The following is a 24,861-nucleotide window of genomic DNA, read 5'->3' as shown; positions in this document are numbered from 1 at the left end:
GTTATGTTTTTTTTGTTTTGTTTTTTTATTACAGAAAATAACTGATTTGCTTTTAGGTTGTTTTATTTTATTTTTAATTTTGTTGTCAAAACTATCTAATTTAACTTAAAATAAAATTATTTCTAAATTAACAACTCTCAACAAATTAACAAATATTATGAAATTAATGATAATTACAGTAATTCATTTTTTTTACACAGAAAAATTACTGTATTTTTATACAGTACTTTTCCGTTCTCTTAAATTACATACAAGTGTAATACAATAACAAAACAGTTAGATGATAAACAGCAATGGCTGCCAAACAAAAACCTTCAAATTAAAGTAAAATCTCATGTAAATAAGCTGAAAACACGTCACATGACATTTTGGGAGGATTAAAAACACATTTACATATTCTCCATCTTAATTCAATACAAATATAAACAAGTACAACATTAATAAAAAAAATAAAAATAAATAAAAATTTCTTCACAGATACAGTAATAAAAAATGGAACACTTATTTCGGTAGGCTAAAACAGTTCTGTTTTGTTCTCTGCGTATGAGCCACCGCACCTCTACTCATCCATAAAACAAACATCACATTTAAATCAAAACTGGATAAGAGTATAAAATTAATCAAAATTACCCAACATGAAATTAACATTTAAAATAATTATACAAAAATCTCACAATAGTGACTTCAATAGTGTCATCATTTCTTAGCTTCTTTTCTTTTTACAGAATATCTAAATATTTCCTTGCACTGTTATCTTGGCCATTTTTTTTTTTAAGAAAATGAAGCTTGCTTAACCATTTACAAACATTTCTGATACTGAGAGGAAAGAGAAAGTGAGTGTTGGAATAACAATGAATAACTTATTACTTTGGGTTTCTTCTTTTCAATTGAGGGTTTTAAAAGGGGGGTGTTTTTGTCATTTGTTTTGTCATTAAATAATGCAAAAAACATTGTCTCCATTAATGAGAGATTTTCAGCTACACATTTCATGTTTGACACTACAGTTTCATTTTTGTGCTGATTTGCACAGCTTTTGTGGTTACATAAAATTCCTAAATGTGTGCTTGTTCTCTCACCAAACCTCCTTGAACAACAGCACTAGTGACAAATGGTCAAAAAGAGTGCTTTAGTTTGATACCCCTACCGGAGGTAGAACTAAACCCAAACAATGTTTTTCCTCATGTTTTTCCTATAAGGTCTCCCATATGAAATGGATTATTGGCTCAAAATATTTTACTGCTAAGATTGTTAAATTAACAGATATTGTTATACACCCAAAAATGTGCTTTGATGGACTTGAAATTGTGACTTTGTTTTCTGTAAATTTTCCAAGGACAGGCAGGGGAGTCTGGGAAGCATATGCAAATTTTCACATTCGTTTTACTTAGGACAGGTGGATCACACAGAATCTTGAATATATATATATATTTTTTCATCTAGAATGTTGACACCTGCTCATGTATTGATCATTGCTCTGATTTGTCTGCCTCAGAATTAAATTTCTGTTTGAGTTAACTTTTTTTTTACATCTGAAATTGTGTAGAGATGAGGCTCTTGTAGGCAGATGTAACAGCTGGCTCAGCTTGAACCAAGTGAAGCTGTTGTTTGCTTTTAGCGCCACCCTGTGGCTTTGAACAGCAACATTTAGCAAAATTGTCCATGCTTTTTTGCAACAGGACGTTGGGATAGGCTACTGAAACCATCAGCCAAGTTCAGTCCATCAGATTTTAAGAGACACAAGGTCTGCAAACAGTTCTACACATTAGATAATAAGGAGAAAATGGAAAGGAAAATAATTTTGCAATATTTTATGTTTTTATTAAATTTTGTAATAGTTCAGTACAGTATGTGTAAAAATAATCAAATAACACTATTGTGTGCAGTTTATTTAGTGCTAAAATCAGGCTGTTGGAAAGAGTTTTTATAATTTTTTGACCTTTTTCCATTTTCCCAGAGAGACAATTTCCAATGAAATAGCATCCCATTAAACAGAAACTAAAGTACTAAAAGCTTCATGTAAATAAATACAGAAAAAAAAGTATTATATTGCTATTTGAGTTTTGATTTTAGACTTTCAGAAATATCACAGATTGACACAGCCTGTTTTATTCTTCAATTTTTCAGTTTGCTGAAGTTCTTTTATTTTTCTTTTCTTCTTTTTTTATGTATTCAGTGTCTTATGTTGTCGACGCTCTTTAAGCATCTCTGTGAGCTCCAGAACATGCTTCAGTTTTCTTTCTGTCGACTCATGAAATTCCTCTGCTTGTTTTCTGGCTTCTTCTTGATGTTTCTTCATCATGTCTTTTGTTTCCCTCTCATATTTGGCTTGTAACTCTTTTTTCTGATTCTGAATTTCTCTTTCTTTCTCTTTCAGTATTTCCTTAAATCTCTTTTTAATTGACATATCTGCCTCCTCAAACATGCTGTTAGTGAAGTATCGACCCTCATTAGTATTTTTCACTTCATTTATCATGTTTAACAGTCGAATCACTTGAGTTTTGTCTTGTTTCTCTCTGTTATTGAAAGCCAGGAATCTGTTTCCACAATCTCTGATCAGTTTCTTCAGTTCAGCAGAGTTACTTCTCTTCACATAATCTTCTATGGACTCATTCCCAAGTTCGTCTCCTCTAGTGAACAGAACGATGCTGAACTGAGCAGCTTTTGGGCCAAATATCTTCTTTATCAGATCCATAGTGTCCATCTTCTCTTTGGTGAATCTTCCCAAACTCAACACAATGACAAACACATGAGGTCCAGGTGCTGACAGAGAAACACATTGCATTATTTCTGCCACCAGTTGATCAGTTTGCAGCGTCGTGTCAAAGAGTCCTGGAGTATCAACAACAGCTACTGACCGACCATCAACTTCACCAACTCCTTTCTTACAAACTGTAGTCACTGAATCTGTGTTTAATTGGCTCTGAAACTTATTTCTTCCCAGAATAGTGTTTCCTGTTGCACTCTTTCCACTTCCTGTCATCCCGATCAGCACAATCCTCAGACACTCCTGACCATCTGCTTCACATTCAGCACCTGAAAATAGTTGATAGAATACTTGTATTAATATCATGCAGGAGTTTACTGAAAAATTCTCAAATTAATAAAACATCAGTCTCTTGTTGTTTCTGAACCCAAAACATAGAAATCATCACTGATTGTCTTTCAAGTTTTAGCAGTTTTGTCTACATTTGTTATGAAAGCAGATGAATGATTTACTAGTATTTTTGATAATCTGAGAGGCTTCTGGTTCTGGTCTGAATACAGACTCAATAAAGTGAACATTTAAAAATTGTTCATTTATGCTGGTGTCTATTTATTGTATTTGCTGCTATAAACTTAATTTACATGATACTTCAAAAACAGATGTATCCATAGCCACAAAGTGTGTGGGTTTCAAAAACAGCTATAGATATGACAAGGGACTGACAAAACTGAAAGCTATATACAGAGGACACTTGTATTGAATGAATGTACTGCCACAAGGTTGCATGTGCTGAGATAAGATGGAGCGAGGTCACAAAATCCATGCCAATGTGGAACCAATGACACTGAGTAATAAGGAAAGGATGAAGCTTGACAGAAGGGAGATAACGTTGAACTTTGAAGACCTCCAAACTCAGTGCAAGATGCACATGTTGGACCACATCTTTGGCCATGTTAGACCACCAGTATTTCTGACAAGCAAACTCTAGGGTGTGTGTGCTCCCAGGTTGACCAGTGCCTGGTGTGCAGAACAGCTTCCGATTACTAATATCATAGTTCTGCTGGCTGGAATAAAGTTTCTTGGAGAAGGTGGCACAGGAATGGAGTTTTTGGGGACTGCACAACCCGATCTCACGGGAAAACGTACAAATTCTATGAGGTGGCTAATTCGTACGAATTCATACGACCTAACTCGTACGAATTAGTAAAATTTTTGCAAAATCGTACATATTTTACGAATTGCCCAATTCGTATGAATTCATACGAATGACCTACCCCTGACCCCGCCCCTAAACCTACCCATCACGTGGGTTTAGACAAATCGTACAAATTCGTACGAGTGAGGTCGTACGAATTCGTACGAATTAGCCATCTTTTTATCATTCATACGAATTCGTACAAATTGGTCGTGAGATAGTGTTGGACTGCAATAATGCTTGGACAACCCCTATAGTGGAGGCATCCACTCTGGCTTTGTATGGCTTTGCATCCACTTTGGCACACATGGCTTTGTAGGATCTGGGTGTTTGAGGATAGGTGTGTTGATGAAGGAATTTTTTAACTGGCAGAAGGTCTTGGTGGATTCTGATGACCAGGAGAGTTCCTTGGGTTTGCTTTTGAGAAGAGAGTTGACAGGAACAAGTCACCTCACTGAAGTAATGTATAAAGTGATGATTTTAAAAAGAAATGAACCATTGAAGCTATTTTACTATCATAGTTTGTGGTCAAGATAATATCCTCAACCATTGTCATATCCCTCTCTACTGATCAGGTAGTTGAGATAGGGGAAAGAGGCCCAGTGGAAGGTGCACTTATCTGCCTTGAGAAAGATGTTGTGCTGTTGCAGATAATGCAGGGCATTTTGACATGCTGTAAATGCTCATCAATGGAGGTGGAGTATATAAGGAGATTGTCAATGTAAAATACAGCAAAATGATGAAGGAATTCCCACAGTAACTTGTACATGTACGCCTGGAAGAAAGAAAGAGAATTTACCAGGCTGCACGTCATCACACGATGTTCAGATACGCCTTTGAGGAAGGGGAGCCCCTGGGAGGATATCTGTGGCACAGCACCAAGGCTGATGAGGGGGCAACTAGGAAGCTTTTTTTTATTTTATTTTTTTAAATTGAGTAAATGATATTTAGAGGGAATGTCAATGCACTTGTCACTGGAGGAACTCTCAATTGTTGTGCCTCGACAGGGCATGGAGAGGCAGCACCGGTCCATGACAGAAATGGAGACGTTCAACCACTTGAATCACTAGTCAAATCTCCTCCTCCAGACATATGTTGTCATCTGTTCCAACCACTTGGAGCTAGATCTCAGTCTGCAATATCAGACAAAAGAAGTAGTGGGATGATCAGATTGGTTCCACTACCTTGTAACTACATGGATCTGAAATCACAGGGCCACAGAATGATCACCCTGGTGGAGCCGAGACATCTGCTCACAAGCTTGATCCCTGGTACGATGGAGTCGAATATCTCCCAGAAATAATTCATAAAGGACTCCAGACTTGAGTTGAGGGCTTGTCCATTCAGATATAGGTCACTTTTGTTCATGCTGCACCCCTTGCTTACGGCTGCTATTAATTAATTCACGAGTTCACACTTACAAATAAGTTAGATAGAATAAATGGTATGCATATTTGGCGTGCTGTCCAGGGAGAGGGCTCCGAGCTCGGATATTGGGCCCGAACCCAGAGTAGCCTTCCCTCCCCTCCCCGCCCCGCCCCGCCCCGCCCCGCCCCGCCCCGCCCCGCCCCGCCCCGCCCCTAATTTCTTATTAAAATGTGTTATTCACAACACAAAAAAATCCACTCACCTTCCAGCTGAACCTTCCCTTGTAGTTCTTTGATTTTATTCTCCATTTCACTAATTTCTCTCTTATGTTGTTCCTCCAGTTCATGTCTGACTCTGTTCTCTTGAGCTTTCATATACGTCTGAGGTGAATATGGTTCAATCTTCATACCCTCTATATAGTCCAGTAGATCTGGGATCTGTCTTGAGTTATTAGGTTCATTTAGCCCAATCACTCTGTACTGGCCTCCACAAAGACTGATTAACCTCTGACAATCTGGGCTGGATTTGACCAAATTGGTCACTCTTTTAATAACAACAAGCTCTGTCGTGAAAAGCACCATGAAATGGTCTCTGGAATAAAATATCTTCTGGATCTTCTCAATTTCTGCTCTCTCATCATTATTAAGCGGATTAGCAGGAATAATGATGAGGAAAACATGAACTCCAGGATCACAGAGAGACACACAGCGGAGAGTCTGACGCATCACTTCCTCCTCTGAGAGCTGATTGAGAGCTGGAAGCTCCACCAGACTGATCACACGTCCATGTATCCTCTCCTCTTTCTTCACAAACACTTCATTGCTCGCTCTCTGATTTATCTTTTTCCCTCGTAAAAGTTTGGACACTGAGATCTTTAACATGCTATCACATCCACACAGCACGATATTCAGCTTCTGTTTTCCATAGAAATTCAGTGACACTGAAAAACATATTAAGAGACATAAGACAAGTCAAGTCAAGTCAAGTCAAGTCAAGTCATCCTTTCATCCATTTATATAGTGCTTTTAACAATGTAGATTGATTCAAAGCAGCTTTACAGAGATAAATGTATAATTTATGGAAACAGAGATTGTTTTGGCTTTATAGCGGTCCTTTAATAAAGTTATTGTTCAACTTAAGTTAAATAAGACACAGTTTAAAGGGTTAGTGCACCCAAAAATGAAAATTCTGTCAGTAATTTCTCGCCCTCATGTTGTTCCAACCCAGTAAGACTTTTGTTCATCTTCGGAACACAAATTAAGATTTAATTAAGATTTTTGTTGAAATCTGAGAGCTGTCTCACTCCTTCCCCAGATAGCAACATTGTTTCAGCCCAGATCCGGCCCGCATCTGGCACTTGTGGAATGCGGATCTGGCCCACATGCAGCGTGGAATGACGGCACTTGGGTGGCCCGCTCCTGTTTGCCAGATCTGGGCCACAAGCAGGCCATAGCAATGCCACATGTCAGCCAAGAGCAAAGAAATAAACCAGAACTGGACCTTATCTGAGCCACAAAGTCTGTGAATATTAAATATGGAGTCATCTCAGCCTTAATAAGTAAACAAGCAGAATCACTGAAGGAAAGAAGAGAACAGAAAAAGAGACAAGCAGAAACACAAGAACTACAACTGACTTCAGACACAGTCTTAGATGAAATCAACTGAAGAGAAAAGAAGACATTAAATCTGTGAAGATCTCAGCAGAGGAGGATTAAACAACTCCACAAACAGCATTACCAGCTTCACTTATTACTAACCAGACTGACTTTATTTCTGTCAGACGTCTACGAAAGTTTTTATTGAGAATTAACAGAGGTTAAACTCTAATGTTTCATTTGAAGTCACCATACGAGTGATGAGTGCTTCCATTAGTTGGGCTCTTAACTCTTATTACATCTTTTGTCTTTTTTTGGCTGCTGTGACAGTGTGTTTGTCAAACACATTAGCAGCAGCAAATAAAAGCTAAAATGAAATGAGATCAGGTGATAATGGTTACGTGTTGATGGATTTATAGTCATCATGAAATAACCTGTTTCACTGATGTCTTTGGAATCTAACAATTATATTGATCCATTACTTTTTTTTCACATCACAAACCCTGTGTTACTGTTTAAAATAGTCCAAGTGACTACAGTGGCTCAACCATAAGTTTATCAAGCAACAAGAATACTTTTTGTGCGAAAAAATAATGACTTTATTCAACTATTCATTTTCTTCAATGTGGGCCCCCGAGTGAATTCACGTAGTGTAACAGCGCAGCATCAGAACTTAGGCTCACTATTGGCTGACACTAGTCATGTGTGTGTTGCTGATACCTAGCAGCCTAAAGGAGTGAGCCAGCTCTCAGATTTCATCAAAAATATCTAAATTTGTGTTCCGAAGATGAACAAAAGTCTTACGGGGTTGGAGCAACATGAGGGTGAGTAATTACTGACAGAATTTTCATTTTTGGGTGAACTAACCATTTAAGTTCCTTTAAGTTAAGATTTAGTTCAATCACTTTCAAACAACATATACATATATGTGAATGTGCGTCCTGGTAATCCTTATGCTATGGGGACCAAATAGTGGCAATAACAGTAATTTTTTATTTATTTTTTATTTATTTATTTTTTGTGTGTGTTGGTTTTTGTTATGTTATCAACCAGTCATTGTTGTCCAACATAATTAGTCACGCAGCCATTGTAGTTATACTGACCTGATCCATCATTATGATTACACCATTCATATGGTTCTCTGTGATTTTCATTTGTAAGGAATGTTGTTAATAAGAAATCTATGGAAGCTTGTTATCTGTCACAGAATAAAACATTTTAAAAGATAATTGCGACTTTTTATTCTTTATTTCTCAGAATTTCGAGATATAAAGTCAGAATTGCGAGCTATAAAATCACAATTGCATGTTCTAACGTCCAATTCTGGGGGGGGGGGGGGAGTGTTAAAGTGCAAAAAAAGTGCAAGATATAAACATACAATTCTTAGAAAACAAGTCAGAATTGTCGATTTATTTCTCGCATTTCTGACTTTATAGCAAGTAATTGCGACTTTATATAACGCAATTCTGACTTTATAACACACAATTGCGCCTTTATATCAAGAAATTATGACTTTATAACACAATCGGGACTCTATATGACACAATTCTCACTTTATAACACACAATTACTAGATAAATTAACAATTAACTTTTTCTTTTTTTTATTCGGTGGCGGAAACAAGCTTCCATAGAATAATTAGAAAATAGAAAATAATAATAATAATAATAATAATTTGCATTGCTAAATGATTCCTTTCATGCTCACTTTGTGATGGGTTCATCCTACGTGTCCACTTACGAAAACTGGAACGTAGACCTTCAGAGGGGAAATATGGATATTATCCATAAGCCACTTGCTACTGTATTGTACTGTATTTTTTATCTTATTTTTTTTTACAAATTAAACATTAATTATTAATTATTCTTAACTGGAAGCCAATGTTTACCCAGAGGTGGATTGTTTGTTGTGTGGCAAACAGGCCTTAATTCTTCAGGAGTACTCAGGTTAGGATTTCTGTTTTCCTCCACTGTTGTCTCAATGCCCTCCAGAATTGACTGGTCTCCTTTCCTCTGTAGATGATGGTGTGGTCTTCTGCAGGTCTGCAGTGGATGCTCCAGTGAATCTACAGCATCAGAGTCTTTAATGTTCATGTACTCCTTCTGCACTATTCTCGACTCTTGCTTGGCCACAGAATCTGGAATTGCAGAAACAACATTTCTAGCAGGTGCAATTTATTAACTACTCACAGTGGCATTTGGTATATTCTCCAGTGATCACCCTCTGTCTGAATTCTCAGTTTTAGTTTTGATTTTTTTTTCTTCAAAAGAAAGAAAGAAAGAAAGAAAGAAAGAAAGAAAGAAAGAAAGAAAGAAAGAAGGAAGGTCATCTGGCCCCAGTCTGTCATGATTGGTCTACCATGAGCATGTGTCATAAATGTAAAACTCCTTACAATATCTGCTGTGGAGGCTTCCTGCTGGTGGCCTCAAATAAAAGAGAAACTATAAATGCAATATGCAAATCAAATACTCTAATCAATAATTACATATTTCTGGAGACTGAAGTCTTGTTCATATGGTGTTTTATTCAATTCTGAAAGTCATAAACAATCAGGTTATCATTATACACTGCCTAGCCAAAGGAAAAAAAGAATTGCTGTTTGGATTTATATAAGAAAATACTTGTATTTTTTATATACTTTTAAGATTTTATGATTGAATAATTATTGCAGAGATGATCATGTTGCCACATGTTCTTCATGCTCTCTGATCCACACTTTAACAATTTTGAGCCAAAGAAAACATTTTTTTTTCAGGCAGTATATTTCAAAACAATATTAATTACATGTAAAATTAAAATTAAAATGACTGCTTCAAATAAGAAACAATAATAGATCTTATACAGCAAATTTTACTTAAATGTAAAACTCCCTGTTCAGAGGTTGGTTTGCTTTCTCTTTTGTGGAGTCCTGCTGAACTTTCCTGATTGTCATCTATGGAAAAAAATCATTAAAAAAAGAATGTAGCTAACTGAAGACTCAAATCTCATCATTTAATATTGTTTTTAGTATTATTATTACTTTTTATTAATATTCATAATCAATAGTATTGTGTATCTGTTTTATACTTTTTATATACATTTATAATCATTTGTAATCATTGTATTTTGTGAATCATGGAGGAGAGACTTTGAGTGAGTGTGTGTTGAAGACTGAAATGTATGTGCAGTGTGTTCCACTGAGCATAGCATAAGGTGATACATTCATATGTTAATGGAAACCACATGTTTCTCTGGTAATGCACTGTTTAGTCACATTATAATGGGCATCATGCGTTTCTCTGCATAATGCAGTTTTTCTGGTCAGCATATACAATAACTGATAGTCTTTGTCTATGGCAGAGAGATGATGAGATATTGGTCAGTAGTATAAAACCAAGCCCTTTTGTCCGAAAGGCAGAGAAGATGACTGAGAAGCTGAATCAAGACCTTCGTTTGGTCCATTTTCTCTACCTCCTATGTCTTATATAAAATAAATAAATAAATAAGAGATCCCTTGGCAAAATCACTGGTGCTTGCTTCCATGAAATCAACCAACAGGGTAAAGCAAGATTTTTTAAATCTACATAGCTAAATATTAGCACAAATATATTGCTACTTTAATAAGAGCATAGGTTAAGCAAGTGTAGCATGGTGCTTTATTTCCCCCATTTTTGAATCCACAGTCCGTATATGTGCACTTAGTATGTGAAGGAACTTATGAAAAGATTCTGACTCACCAGATTGTCTGGATGATCTGCCCAAGTGATCCATCTTCACCCAAGTCACCAGTCACCTTCCACGGTAAAGTACATCAGGTAGTAAAAGACTTTGTTCCAGCAGTTTTTGTATTACTGTAGGTGTGAGTAACATGAAAAGCATGTCTTCATTTTACAGTAAAACTCAGAAACCAGTTGCACTTGATTTGACATACATTCCATACAACTTCCTGCATTATGATCACCAGAGCTGTTTGATCTGTCAGAGGACTGCCTGACACAAAAATACTGTGGCTATAAAACTGCATTCCACAGATAACATGGCAGTGAGGAATGGGTTGTGTGAACAGAAATTAAGTGTTCTTTTGACTCCCTGTTCGATTGACTCCCTGTGCCAATGCATTGATGAAGTCAACATTTGGATGTGCCAAAACTTTCTTCAGTTAAACAAAGACAAAACAGAAGTAATTGCGTTTGGAAACAAAGATGAAGTTCTCAAGGTGAACGCATACCTTCACTCTAGGGGTGAAACAACTAAAGATCAAGTCAGGAATCTTGGTGTGACACTAGAGTCAGACCTTAGTTTCAGTAGTCATGTCAAAGCAATAACTAAATCAGCATACTATCATCTGAAAAATATTGCAAGAATAAGACCCACATAGCAACATTGTGTCGGCCCAGATCCGGCCCACATCTGGCACACGTGGAAAGATGATCTGGCCCACATGCAGCATGGATCTACGGCACTTGAGTGGCCCACTCCTGTTTGCCAGATCTGGGCCACAAGCAGGCCATAGCAATGCCACATGTCAGCCAAGAGCAAAGAAATAAACCAGAACTGGACCTTATCTGAGCCACAAAGTCTGTGTATATTAAATATGAAGTCATCTCAGCCTTAATAAGTTAACAAAAAGAATCACTGAAAGAAAGAAGAGAACAGAAAAAAGAGACAAGCAGAAACACAAGAACTACAACTGACTTCAGACACAGCCTTAGATGAAATCAACTGAAGAGAAAAGAAGACATTAAATCTGTGAAGATCTCAGCAGAGGAGGATTAAACAACTCCACAAACAGCATTACCAGCTTCACTTATTACTAACCAGACTGACTTTATTTCTGTCAGACGTCTACAGAAGTTCTTATTGAGAATTAACAGAGTTTAACTCTAATGTGTTTCATTTGAAGTCACCATAACAGTGATGAGTGCTTCCATTAGTTGGGCTCTTAACGCTTATTATATCTTTTGTCTTCTTTGGCCACTGTGACAGTGTGTTTGTCAAATACATTTGCAGCAGCAAAGAAAGCTAAAGTGAAATGAGATCAGGTGATGATGGTTACCTGTTGATGGTTTTATAATCATCATGATATAACCTGTTTCACTGATGGGCGGGGCGGAATAAGGTGAATAGAATGACTGGATAGCTCATGATGTCATAAACAGTGAAGCCATATCGGTATTCCCTAGTCCTAGTGAGCTCACGCGTTCTATTGAATCAATAGGAAATTTTATGATTTGACTGAAAAAACATTGCCTAACGAGACACAGTTTTTAAATCTAAAGTCTCCCTGTACACTCTCACATCGCAAACATCCTAAGCATTTAAATGGGTATTTGTTTAAAGTCGGAAATTGTTCGTGCTTATTAAAAAACGGCAATTTCTTTGCAAAAGGAATAAAAAGCTGTACGAGAACACTAGTCGGCCTTCACTGAAAAGCGATCTTCACAGGTAAGAAAAACAGTTTGATACTATTAATTAAATAGTGAATGCTAAAAACCTATATTTTTGTGAATTGGTTAATATTCAGGTGAATATATTGTTTCGTAGCCACGAATTAATAATACCTCAGCCCGTTATAATTTGTTCCCTCGTTTTATTATATTGTAGCCACGTTGTAATTCGTTAAATCAAAATGAGGGAGGGAATTAGTTCGTCGTTCAAGTCGTCATAACAACAAATTATTTAGATCAGTGGACAGGGCGCATAAGAACAAGCAGAGAGAGAGCCCCGGCCACGCGCGCGCACTCTCACCGCCTTCAAACAACACAAGCGTGCACAACTGTATTGCTCTCTCTCCCTCGCGCATATCAACATCAATTGACACAATTAGTAAAAGGTCGGTAGACCGATTGTGTTTTATAGATTAGTAGTTTGTTCATATAAAGTGTTTGATTAGCAAGTACATGTTCAGGAAATGCATAATAGCCTACAAATTGTATGGGTTAATGTAACGGTAAACGGACTCTGCACGAAGCTCTTTTGAAGCTGTCAAATGGTGTCGCTATTGGACACTTAATTGTTATCATTGTTGCTCTGAGGTTTCTTATAGGCTACTGTTGACTGTTTTATCGTTGTTTTATGAAGAAGCAGCAGCTCTTGCCTCGGAGAAAACAACACGGGCATAGCGACAATTTTGCATATAAATTACTACTTATAGGGCTTGAATTACAACATTTGGGCAGTTTTTCCTACATCCTTTTGTGAACGTCGTTTTACACTTGTATGCTGCACAGCGGGTCAAGTGCTGTCAGAGCTACCAATCTCTGTATAACGGGCGTTGGAGCCCTCTGCTGGTAGCTAGGGAATCGTAAGATGGCCGCTCGAACACTTCCGGTGGCTTCACTGCCTAGTGGCAGTTAGAACGTCATGAGCTATCCAGTCATTATATAGATCAGTGGTCCAAACCCCAGTGATGGGTTTAGGGGTGGGTTCAGGGGTAGGTCATTCGAATTCATATGAATTGGACAACTCGTAAAATATGTACGATTTATCAAAAATTTTACAAATTCGTACGAGTGAGTTCTGTGGTGGATTTTTTAACTAATAACTAATAAATAAATAAATGTATTAGTTATTAAATAAACTAATAAATGTTAGTTATTAATCATAACTAACAATTATGTTTCTTGCAGGAACAACATTCATATGCTTTTGAATCATAAATGTGTCCAAACCCTTTGGTCAAAAACTCGTGACTTTGAGTGTGTGAGTATAAAAATAACAAATAGGCGAAATGAAACTAGATAGATATCTAGGTTCAAAAACTTGTGATTAACAATGAAGTAATCAAGAAAACAGTGTTCGCTTCTTGTAACAGAAGGATTTGCATATGAAGAACCAATCAAATTGAAGGGAAATTATGTAATGTATCATGTGACCTGGAGTCAATTATTCCTTACATAAATATTAAGCCTGCAAAAATGTGTGGCTATCAGATCATTCATTACAATCGTTGTCATCATGGAGTTTTTCGGAAAACCTGTGTGGTTCCTCAGAGAACCGCCCCTTTTGAATCACCTGGAGGCCCAGAGGATCTACAGATGGTTCCGCCAGTGTGGCAAAGTGAAGAACACTTCCCAGGCGCTTCCTCCAGGCACTTTTTATTTTTACAGTGAGTCTCATACAGCCAGTGACGGGTTTGAGATTTTATTTTGTGTGTGTGTGTGTGTGTGTGTGTGTGTGTGTGAGTGTGTGTGTGTGTGTGTGTGTGTGTGTGGTGGTGTGTGTGTGTGTGTGTGTGTGGTGGTGTGTGTGTGTGTGTGTGTGTGTGTGGGGGGGGGGGGGGTCCACATTAGTATTTTGCGGTGTTAAGGTGAATGTTTTTCTTCATTGAAATTCACTGAATATTGTTTACTCATCATTCCGTTACACTGTTGCACCTCTAAGCGGCGCTCCACGTTAATGTCAACGCACAAAAGCCTGCATAAACTGAGCATGTGCAGCATTCCTCCTGTCTGAGATCAGTTATAACAGCTGCTGCTGTGTCAGTGATCAACTGGTTTAAATATCGTCTTTACACAAAATATTGTTAACATCTGATTAATGTTGTTGAGCTAAAACATTTCATCACTGCGGATCTGACAAGGCATTTTTTCCTGGTGTTTCTGATGGAGTCACAGCGCCTCCTTCAGGAGACAAACAGCGGCACACGATTCAAAGTGAAAGTGAAAGCAGTTCTGATATTTTGTAAGTTCTCTTATGATGTTAGACATTTCACCTCGACTCTCTAGTGTGTTTCTCACCAAGTTGTACTTCCTACTTTTTGTATATGCAAATGGACTTCATCCAATATACTTATGTGTGACGTGTCTATTAATTTCACCTTCAGCGTGGATTATTTATTTATTTTATTTATTTATTTATTAAATTTTTTGGGTGGGGGGGGGGGCATGATTGTGTTATATTCTAACGTCTTCTATTGTGACACTCAGCACACTTTATTTTAAGGAAAAAACACTTTCCTGTGTGTTCATACCAATGGAGGAGTTTGTAAAGGACTCTAGTGCAGTCCCTGCAGGTGTGTGTGTGTGTGTGTGTGTGTGTGTGTGTGTGTGTGTGTGTGTGTGCTGTTTAAACAACAAAAGGAGACTGGATTGTTTGAATCTCCCTCCTCTTCACCCAAACCCGCTTTTGTGAAATATGCTTTTCGCAATAATAACTTCTTAAAAATAGACATATTCCAAAACAACACTCTTACACCACCACATGTTATTATACATTGCAGTCAATTTGTGAATGATGTCACTGGAAGAAAAAATTACTGTTGTCTAATCATTATTTCATAAGAAATGAGGTTAGAGAAGTATTTTTTAGACTTATTCATAGAATATAACCTGCTAAACACTATCTTCTTCAATTTAAAAATATATAGATGTCAAATTTTGCTTTTGCAATGTTTGTCAAGACACAGTTATTCATATGTTACTGTGCATTAATGTCTGGCAAAATGTACTTGATTTTATTGTTCAAAATATTGATGGAAATTCTATTTTACAGTGGAAACACAGAGGTTTCTAGCAAGTCAGAAAGACAAACTTACACGTTTGATTAATTACATTTTTTAATGACAAAATTTCATTCATAACATTCAGTTTGAGTCTGGAAAATCGTGTCAGTTTCTCGAGGAAAGTGCTTCAAAATACCCAGATCAAATGAAATATGAGAGAGAGATAAAATATGGAAACAGTTGTGCTGCTGTGTGAGGTTTCAGCAGAACTCACGTGTCCTGTTGGAGAAACAGTGAAACGTCAAATCTACAGTGCTAATCTATTGGAAATTTGCCTGATAAATAACAAAGCTTTTAAAAAAAGTAGTGAAGACATACCATCAGACTCTTGCTCAGGCAAAGGTTCTTCAGCATTCGCTGTATAGGCATTCAGTGATTCGACAGCTAGAAAACCAGGATAAAAGGAAGTGTGTAGTGGCAGTGCAGTGCTATTCTCAGACATGAACAAAGCTGAAACAATATCTGAATATTTGAATTCTAAATAATATCTGAAAAAGGCATTACAATGTATAATAATAATTGAATGCTTGCAGTTTGCCTACCTAGTTTTTCGATAATTGGTTCTTTGAGGGAACGGTGAGAGACAAAACAATCATATTGATCTGTTTCCTCCTCCTTGATCTCCACACTCTTCCTCAGCTGATAGGATCCATCATGGTTTGGTCTGATTTCTGAGGATTCAATCTGATCGTCAGGCAGAGATGTGTTATCTTTCCTAATGGTCATCATCACGTCTTTGGGGTGGAAGCCAGTGGCCAGACAGGTCAGTTTCAGCTTGGATTTGTCCGTAATATACCTTATTACAAACAAATGCACATCTGGAGGAGCTGGAAACACAGGAACCAGTGGATTAATCAGTTTCATCTCTATATGAAACCTGCAGATAATAAACAAATCTCATCCTCATTCAGACTGTCAGTTCAAATATGATTGTTGTGAATATCCGATTGGAATCCGAACACATTTAGCATGTGTGAACGGCAAAAATAAAATAAATCACATTAAAACAACAGACGTTGTTATAAGAAACATGCTTAAAGTTGCTGCAGAAACAAGGTTGTTGCAGTTAAAGGTGCATTGTGTAATATTAAGGAGGATCTGTTGACATAAATGCAATATCATATACATAACTATGTTTTCAGTGGTGTATAAAGACCTTGAACCGTTATGTTTTTATTACCTTAGAATGAGCCATTTCTATCTACACACACCGCAGGTCCCCTTACATCGACATGTTTCTACAGGAGCCCTAAACGGACAAACTCGTTTCATTATGTTGTTCAGCGAATAAAACACCAACATGAATAAAGTTACAATAATATTCGCAATAACATATCGTTTTACTGAATAATTAAGTAAACCTAATTTCCTAATTTGTCTTTGTAAAGAAACCTCATTGCTGGACTGGCTACTCTCTTCTGTCTCAGACGACGACATCACTTCCTGTCGGCCACCGTAACTTCTGTTGGTTGCAATCCGCAACCTCACCACTAGATGCCGCTAAAATTACACTCTGCACCTTTAAGTGCAGGCGCGAGCAGAAAATTACAATATAACGATGGTATGTTTTGCGTCTGTCCTCCTTCTACCCCTGCCTCAGAAGACGCAGTAGTCCTGCACGCCAGCTCACATCGTGTCATGTTTTAAATAAGACAACATCTGTACTGCAAGTGCAAACCCCTCTGTGTTGCTGCTGTTGCTGATGTTTTTTGCGTATACCCACCAACACAACGTCATTTCCATAGAGCGCAATGCAGATATTCCGGAAAACGAAAGAGCGGCATGGACACACAAATCAAATCTGAAGAGATACTCATTGTGGACAGTGAATAATTTAAGATCAGAGTTCATTCGGATGCACGGATAATCGGATTTGGACTGACAGTGTGAACACATCCAAACTCACATCCGTTTCTGAGCTCCTCGTCTGCATATTCTCTGAATTTGTTGAGCCAGTCCACACACTCTTTCTCCAGGTAGCCTTTGGTGTATTGGTTTAGGATCGGCACATAGTCCCACTTTCTCTTGGTTGGTAGAGCTGCATCCACTGGGGCGACCCATTGAGACTCTCTATCATCAAAAGACAAGAAGTTTTCTCCATCATAGCCGTACTCAGAAACACCTTTGAGAAACTTCACTTCATCTCCCTGCTGATCAACTTCACAACCAACTCTCCACTGAAGAACATGAAGATCTGGAATGGAGATGAAGCAAAATGTTTGCAACAATAATAAAAAATAATAATATTAATAATAATTTAGGTTAGCATGAATGTTCCTCACCTGATGTATTGTCTCTCATTCAGTCCATCAGAATCTTGACATTGACATTAAACCACTGTTCTTTGCTCTTTCTGGACTGAGTACCTTTTTCCCAGTAATCCCTCTGCATTTTCTCTTTCATCCAGGGCTGTGTGGGAATCTTTCTCTTTTCTTTACTACTGTAATAGTCAATCTGTCTGTCGTCTAGCAGACTCATAGCACTGAATTCATAGATGCCCGGAAGATCCACAGGTTTGGACAAACCAGTGTAAATGTAATACAGTGAGTGTCTCTCTGCAATGAAGAGGAATAACATACCCATAACAAGGCATAAAAGAACTGCACTCTTAAAAATGATTTTAATGAAATTATTATTTTTATTAATTTAGATTCAGCTTGTTGGATAATTATGTGATTCATTTTTATTACTTTTACCCAGGGGCTGGGTAGTTTTGTGTAACTGTGTACATTTTACTGACAACTGATCGTGAAAGGTTTATATTACATTATCATGACTTAAGAGATTCTTTATTGAATCACTATATGCTGTTGATGATGTTCTTCTCGCCATGTTTGATGTTCAGAGTTTATATAGACCCACAAATATCCCCTATACGGATGGCTTATGGGCGATGGAACCGATGGAACGGTTGATGCGAAACCTAATGGATTTAACAAGCATTGTCCTGACCAATAATTATTTTCGTTTCCAGAATGATTTCTTCTTAATAGTGAAAGAAACAGCTACAGTATGGGATGTAAAATTGCGCCGAATTATGCCTGCTTGTATATGGGAGTTTTTGAAAATTATTTTATTCTAAATGGATTGAATCCTTTCTTTTCTCCAAGAGTTTGCTTTATAAACAGTACATTGATGATGTTTACTATGTTTACTAAAGTTTACTATGAAATGTGACACAGCAAGTATCAGTTTTGTTGATGTAAAAGTATTTCCGAGAGTAAACTTTGAGGGGTGAGTTTTCATCCTAAAGCTCTTATCAAGAGTTTTCCTATTAGACAGTTTGTGGCACAGAAGAATCATACTCGCAATGGTCTATGATATAACTCTAAGATTTATGAATCATGGTTATCATAGAGAAATTATGTTAAATTATGTTAAAAAGAAATTTGGAGATACATCTCAAAATACAAGGTTAATAATAAAAACAATCATGTAATGGTCCTGTTTGCATTGTAAAGGATTCGGCATTGGGTGTGGAGTTTTGCAGAGTCTTATGGCATTAACATAGATATCCAAAAATGTAGTATATTTAAAGAAGGTCCTCGATTGGTTTTTAAATGTCAAAATCAGGCTTGCCTCCTTGTCAAATCAGGTATAGGCTATTCCGACTCTTCCCTCTGTCGGGGTGTGGAAACTGTGCCCAGTGTGCTTTTACATATGAGTGTAAGGCTTTTAGTCATCCACACACTGGGGTCCTAATATTTTAATACGTGGCTTCATCACCTGTTCTTGTACACATGTGATTTATCTTATCCGTGTCCATGTGGTCTCGCTTAAAACTTCAAGATCATTTTACATTCACAGTAAAATCAGGACGGGAGATGATCGCAGTCCGATACACTTTAACACTGAAGTGTTGTTTCTACCCAAATATAAAAATGTAATTAAAAAATAAAATAAACCAATGTTTGGTTTGGTCCATATTTTACCCAAAGTTGAGTTGAAACAACCAAGAATTTTTTTTTTTTTTTTGAGTGTAGCGTCACACTTCAGACATGCGGTTCATATTGTTAGTGCCTTACAATACATTGGCATAAAGAAGGCATAGAAAAGATTTTGAGAGGAACTGTTACACCAATAAAGATTTGTATTCTATTTCACAGAGTTTGTGCCTAATGAAGACATTGATGGTCGAAACGTACAAGTTAATAATAATAATAATAATAATAATAATAATAATAATAATTACCTGCTTGAATTGAAGGCAAAGTCCCATAAAGAAGAAAGACACAAAGCAGAGCAAAGATCTTCATCGTGACGCTCGTGATCATGACTGAAAGCCTTACGTTTACTATTTCATGGTTATAGATACCCGGAAATACAGTATAGCCTATTTGAAATGTGTTTGAGCGAGAAGCGCATTTCCTGAAATCTGGTCTGAGAGAAACATGCACACTGAAGTGTAAATCTTGTGGTGAAAAATAAAGACCACAGCCAGTGAGAAAAAAAAAAACAGACTGAGGTTTGCAACTGTGTGAAAGTACACTTAAATATCATGGGACAGATAAAAAAAATAAAAATAAATAAATAAATACTTCACACTGCAGTTGTTTACTGCAATAAATAAAGGTTGTATTAAACAACTAGAGGGGCCTAAACATAATTTCACTGAAAATGTTTGAGTTTTCTGATGGCATTAAATAATGTAAACTGTGTCTGCGTGGCTTTTCTACTCCAACAGTTTTGTGCTAATTTGCACATCTCTTGGTTACATCTTTTTTTTTTTTTTATGTGTGCTTGGTATTTAATCAAACAAAACTTGACAAAACACACACACAAAAAAAACATCACAATAAAAAGCAAGTTTATCAAAGTTTTATCAAACAACAGCACCCAGTGTGTATGTGTGAGCTGAAGTACTTGCATCAAGATTTGCAGCAATGCAGCAAAACCAAAGTGATTTGTGTTAGGCTACTGACAGACAGGATGTGGTACACTATCCCCCCATATACAGTGAGGAAAATAAGTATTTGAACACCCTGCTATTTTGCAAGTTCTCCCACTTAGAAATCATGGAGGGGTCTGAAATTGTCATCGTAGGTGCATGTCCACTGTGAGAGACATAATCTAAAAAAAAAATCCAGAAATCACAATGTATGATTTTTTAACTATTTATTTGTATGATACAGCTGCAAATAAGTATTTGAACACCTGAGAAAATCAATGTTAATATTTGGTACAGTAGCCTTTGTTTGCAATTACAGAGGTCAAATATTTCCTGTAGTTTTTCACCAGGTTTGCACACACTGCAGGAGGGATTTTGGCCCACTCCTCCACACAGATCTTCTCTAGATCAGTCAGGTTTCTGGGCTGTCGCTGAGAAACACGGAGTTTGAGCTCCCTCCAAAGATTCTCTTTTGGGTTTAGGTCTGGAGACTGGCTAGGCCACGCCAGAACCTTGATATGCTTCTTACAGAGCCACTCCTTGGTTATCCTGTCTGTGTGCTTTGGGTAATTGTCATGTTGGAAGACCCAGCCTCGACCCATCTTCAATGCTCTAACTGAGGGAAGGAGGTTGTTCCCCAAAATCTCGCAATACATGGCCCCGGTCATCCTCTCCTTAATACAGTGCAGTCGCCCTGTCCCATGTGCAGAAAAACACCCCCAAAGCATGATGCTACCACCCCCATGCTTCATAGTAGGGATGGTGTTCTTGGGATGGTACTCATCATTCTTCTTCCTCCAAACACGTTTAGTGGAATTATGACCAAAAAGTTCTATTTTGGTCTCATCTGACCACATTACTTTCTCCCATGACTCCTCTGGATCATCCAAATGGTCATTGGCAAACTTAAGACGGGCCTTGACATGTGCTGGTTTAAGCAGGGGAACCTTCCATGCCATGCATGATTTCAAACCATGACGTCTTAGTGTATTACCAACAGTAACCTTGGAAACGGTGGTCCCAGCTCTTTTCAGGTCATTGACCAGCTCCTCCCGTGTAGTTCTGGGCTGATTTCTCACCTTTCTTAGGATCACTGAGACCCCACGAGGTGAGATCTTGCATGGAGCCCCAGTCCGAGGGAGATTGACAGTCATGTTTAGCTTCTTCCATTTTCGAATGATTGCTCCAACAGTGGACCTTTTTTCACCAAGCTGCTTGGCAATTTCCCCGTAGCCCTTTCCAGCCTTGTGGAGGTGTACAATTTTGTCTCTAGTGTCTTTGGACAGCTCTTTGGTCTTGGCCATGTTAATAGTTGGATTCTTACTGATTGTATGGGGTGGACAGGTGTCTTTTTATGCAGCTAACGACCTCAAACAGGTGCATCTAATTTAGGATAATAAATGGAGTGGAGATGGACATTTTAAAGGCAGACTAACAGGTCTTTGAGGGTCAGAATTCTAGCTGATAGACAGGTGTTCAAATACTTATTTGCAGCTGTATCATACAAATAAATAGTTAAAAAATCATATATTGTGATTTCTGGATTTTTTTTTTTAGATTATGTCTCTCACAGTGGACATGCACCTACGATGACAATTTCAGACCCCTATGATTTCCAAGTGGGAGAACTTGCAAAATAGCAGGGTGTTCAAATACTTATTTTCCTCACTGTATATATATATATATATATATATGTTTTTTTTGTTTGTTTTTTTTTAACCACATGTGTGGGCAACTGACATATATTTACCGAAATCAGTTTCACTTTTAGGAAATATAAAGAGTTAATGTATAACTTTACATCTGATTTGTATGTTATTCTTTATAGAGTGGCATGTGTCCCCCAGTCTAACCCTCTAAACTTCACTTAGAAAATAAACAGCTAAATATATTTTTCATATTTTTTTAAAAACACCTCATCCTAATGTGCCTTGATAAGTTCTTATTTGCGTCAAAGATACATCCTAGGATGCGCTGGGATAAATCTTCAGTGATGTTCCTGAGGTCATTGGGTGTTTCGGGTCTTTCAGCATCATACACCCTCTATTTGACCTGTGCAGTGTTTTTGTGTGTGTGTTTTTGTGTGTGTGTTTCTGAGTGTGTGTGTGTGTGTGTGTGTGTGCGTGTGTGCGTGTGTGTGTGTGTGTGTGTGTGTGTGTTTGTGTATCAACCATTGGACAGACTGAATATAGGTCTATTTGACCTGTGCAGTGTGTTTGTGTGTGTGTTTGTGTGTGTGTTTTTGTGTGTGTGTGTGTGTGTGTGTGTGTGTGTGTGTGTGTTGTATCAAGCATTGGACAGACTGAATATAGGTCTATTTGACCTGTGCAGTGTGTTTGTGTGTGTGTTTTTGTGTGTGTGTTTCTGTGTGTGTGTTTCTGTGTGTGTGTGTGTGTGTGTGTGTGTGTGTTTCTGTGTGTGTGTGTGTGTGTGTGTGTGTGTGTTTGTGTGTGTGTGTGTGTGTGTGTGTGTGTGTGTGTGTGTCTGTGTGTAAAATTAGGCAGAAAGTAAGGTAGAACAGTTAGCCTATGTGTATTAGCATGTAGATACAATGGGTTATCCCACCGGTCACTATTATGGTCACTATTATTGCCGGTGACATGTTTGTGAGTTCTATGACCACATTAAACAAAGTTGAGTAATTGCAAATGCATATATCAATACTAGACACCTTAAACATGATGTGTACCAAAAATCTATGTCCTATCTTTATGTTAACACACTTTACTAACATATTCGCTCTTTAAGATCAATAAATTCGAGGCTTTTGGTCATACCTAGGATATCCAGATCAACCAAAGGAGGGAGAGCATTTTCACATTTGGCTCCAAAACTCTGGAATAGCCTTCCTGATACTGTTCGTTACTCGGACTCACTCTCCCAGTTTAAAACTAGATTAAAGACGCATCTTTTCAGCCAGGCATTCATATAATATTGTTAATCTCACAGGTTCAAACTACAATCCGGCCTCTAGTTCATAAATGCCAGAGGAGAACTGGCCCCCGACTGAGCCTGGGTTCTCCCAAGGTTTTTTTTTTTCTCCATTAGGTCACCTGATGGAGTTTTAGGACACCATTAGGTCACTTGATGGAGTTTTTCGGTTCCTTGCCACTGTTGCCTTTGGCTTGCTCAGTTGGGGATATTTTGGGGATATTTAATTTTATTCTATCAATCAATCAATTCCACTAGAAACAAACTTTGTTGTATTATTTTATTTTAATACTGTGAAGCTGCTTTGATACAATCTGTATTGTGAAAAGCGCTATACAAATATATACTTGATATTCTTTGGGAGCTTTCTTGCTGCCATCCTCTTCTCTTGGCGCAAACAAGAAGTAAACAGCTCTGGTCATGTGACAATTTACAGTAAACATGCGACACTGCACATATTTCATTGAGACCCTTTATTATTTCAATATCTGCTGGAAATGCATTGATAGATCATTTAGTAACATTTTTATAGCCTTAGAAATGAAACATTTTTTTACGGTCACTGTTGTGACCGGTGGGATTAAATTGTATATCATCTGTGGAAGGTGTAGGATCCTAAAATGTGTTCAGGCATTTAATTCGATCCGAATTAAATAATACCATGTGTTCCCTGCCAGTCAACGTGTGTTTGCAGACCTAACTGCACAGCCTGTTCACCCTGTTCAAATTTTCTTCACATTTTCTTTCTAAAAGTGACCAAAAAGTCATTTAAAGCAGTTAATTAAATAATAATAATCATCAACATCCTCAGAAGGGGATCCACAGACATTACAATTAAGTGCCTTTAGAAACGGTTTCTATTTTTCTGCGACATCGCGCTGGAACAACAAACACAAAGTGTGGCAATGATCATCTCAGGTGCTGTTTATGTGCTTTATTTAATGTTAAAAGCGTGTAATGTGACTTTGAATGTCATTTAGTGCTCCAGCTTTGTAGCTGTAAAAGCAACAATGGATAATTCACCTCAGATCTTAAAATTAAACAAATGGAAACAAGAACGTTAAAACTGTGAACAAACAAGTGTATTATTTGACAAAGATTGTTTTAGTAACTCAGTGGCCTATGTATTTTTTAAATGGTGTAATATTTGTGAATTTGATTATGTAGCCTAGCTACTTATCCATTTTCTTGCGAGTGCCGTCAACTTTACTCTCTAGTGCCGCGAGACTCCACCCACACGCCGTTCTGATTGGCTGTGATTTTTGATTGACGTTGTGTCTAGTGTGGACAGACACACTGCCTGTCGCTGGAATTTTATCGCGTCGCGTGTAGTTAGGACACGGTGTGAGAGTTAAACCTCTGTTTATTCCTCCTCTGCTGAGATCTTCACAGATTTAATGTCTTCTTTTCTCTTCAGTTGATTTCATCTAAGGCTGTGTCTGAAGTCAGTTGTAGTTCTTGTGTTTCTGCTCGTCTCTTTTTCTGTTCTCTTCTTTCCTTCAGTGATTCTGCTTGTTAACAGGCTTATTAAGGCTGAGATGACTCCATATGTAATATACACAGACTTTGTGGCTCAGATAAGGTCCAGTTCTGGTTTATTTCTTTGCTCTTGGCTGACATGTGGCATTGCTATGGCCTGCTTGTGGCCCAGATCTGGCAAACAGGAGCGGTCTGCCCAAGTGCCATCATTCCACCACG

General features: G+C 37.6%; 2 protein-coding genes across 2 annotated transcripts; both read right to left on the bottom strand.

The window, feature by feature from the left end:
* Positions 1-1,800: 1,800 nt before the first annotated feature.
* LOC311086917 (GTPase IMAP family member 8-like) lies at positions 1,801-8,994 on the bottom strand. Its single transcript, XM_084120127.1, has 4 exons — positions 8,751-8,994; positions 8,570-8,620; positions 5,530-6,207; positions 1,801-3,033 (listed from the first exon to the last, which is right to left on the bottom strand). The coding sequence occupies exons 1-4, from the start codon at positions 8,953-8,955 to the stop codon at positions 2,162-2,164; spliced, it is 1,806 nt and encodes a 601-aa protein (XP_083976253.1). The 5' UTR covers positions 8,956-8,994; the 3' UTR covers positions 1,801-2,161.
* Positions 8,995-15,383: 6,389 nt separating this feature from the next.
* Positions 15,384-19,730, bottom strand: LOC311086927 (H-2 class I histocompatibility antigen, Q10 alpha chain-like). The gene is given in 7 exon segments (XM_084120139.1): positions 15,384-15,563; positions 15,663-15,728; positions 15,887-16,171; positions 17,251-17,538; positions 17,627-17,645; positions 17,649-17,899; positions 19,537-19,730. Coding segments are annotated over 7 exon segments (1,083 nt in total). The 5' UTR covers positions 19,619-19,730; the 3' UTR covers positions 15,384-15,471.
* Between the last annotated feature and the right edge of the window lie 5,131 nt (positions 19,731-24,861).

This window comes from Abramis brama (assembly GCF_963993115.1).
Source record: "Abramis brama genome assembly, chromosome: 1".
Taxonomy (NCBI): Eukaryota; Metazoa; Chordata; class Actinopteri; order Cypriniformes; family Leuciscidae; genus Abramis; species Abramis brama.
Note: the sequence above shows the minus strand (reverse complement) of the source record. Positions and strands in the feature narration are given on the sequence as shown.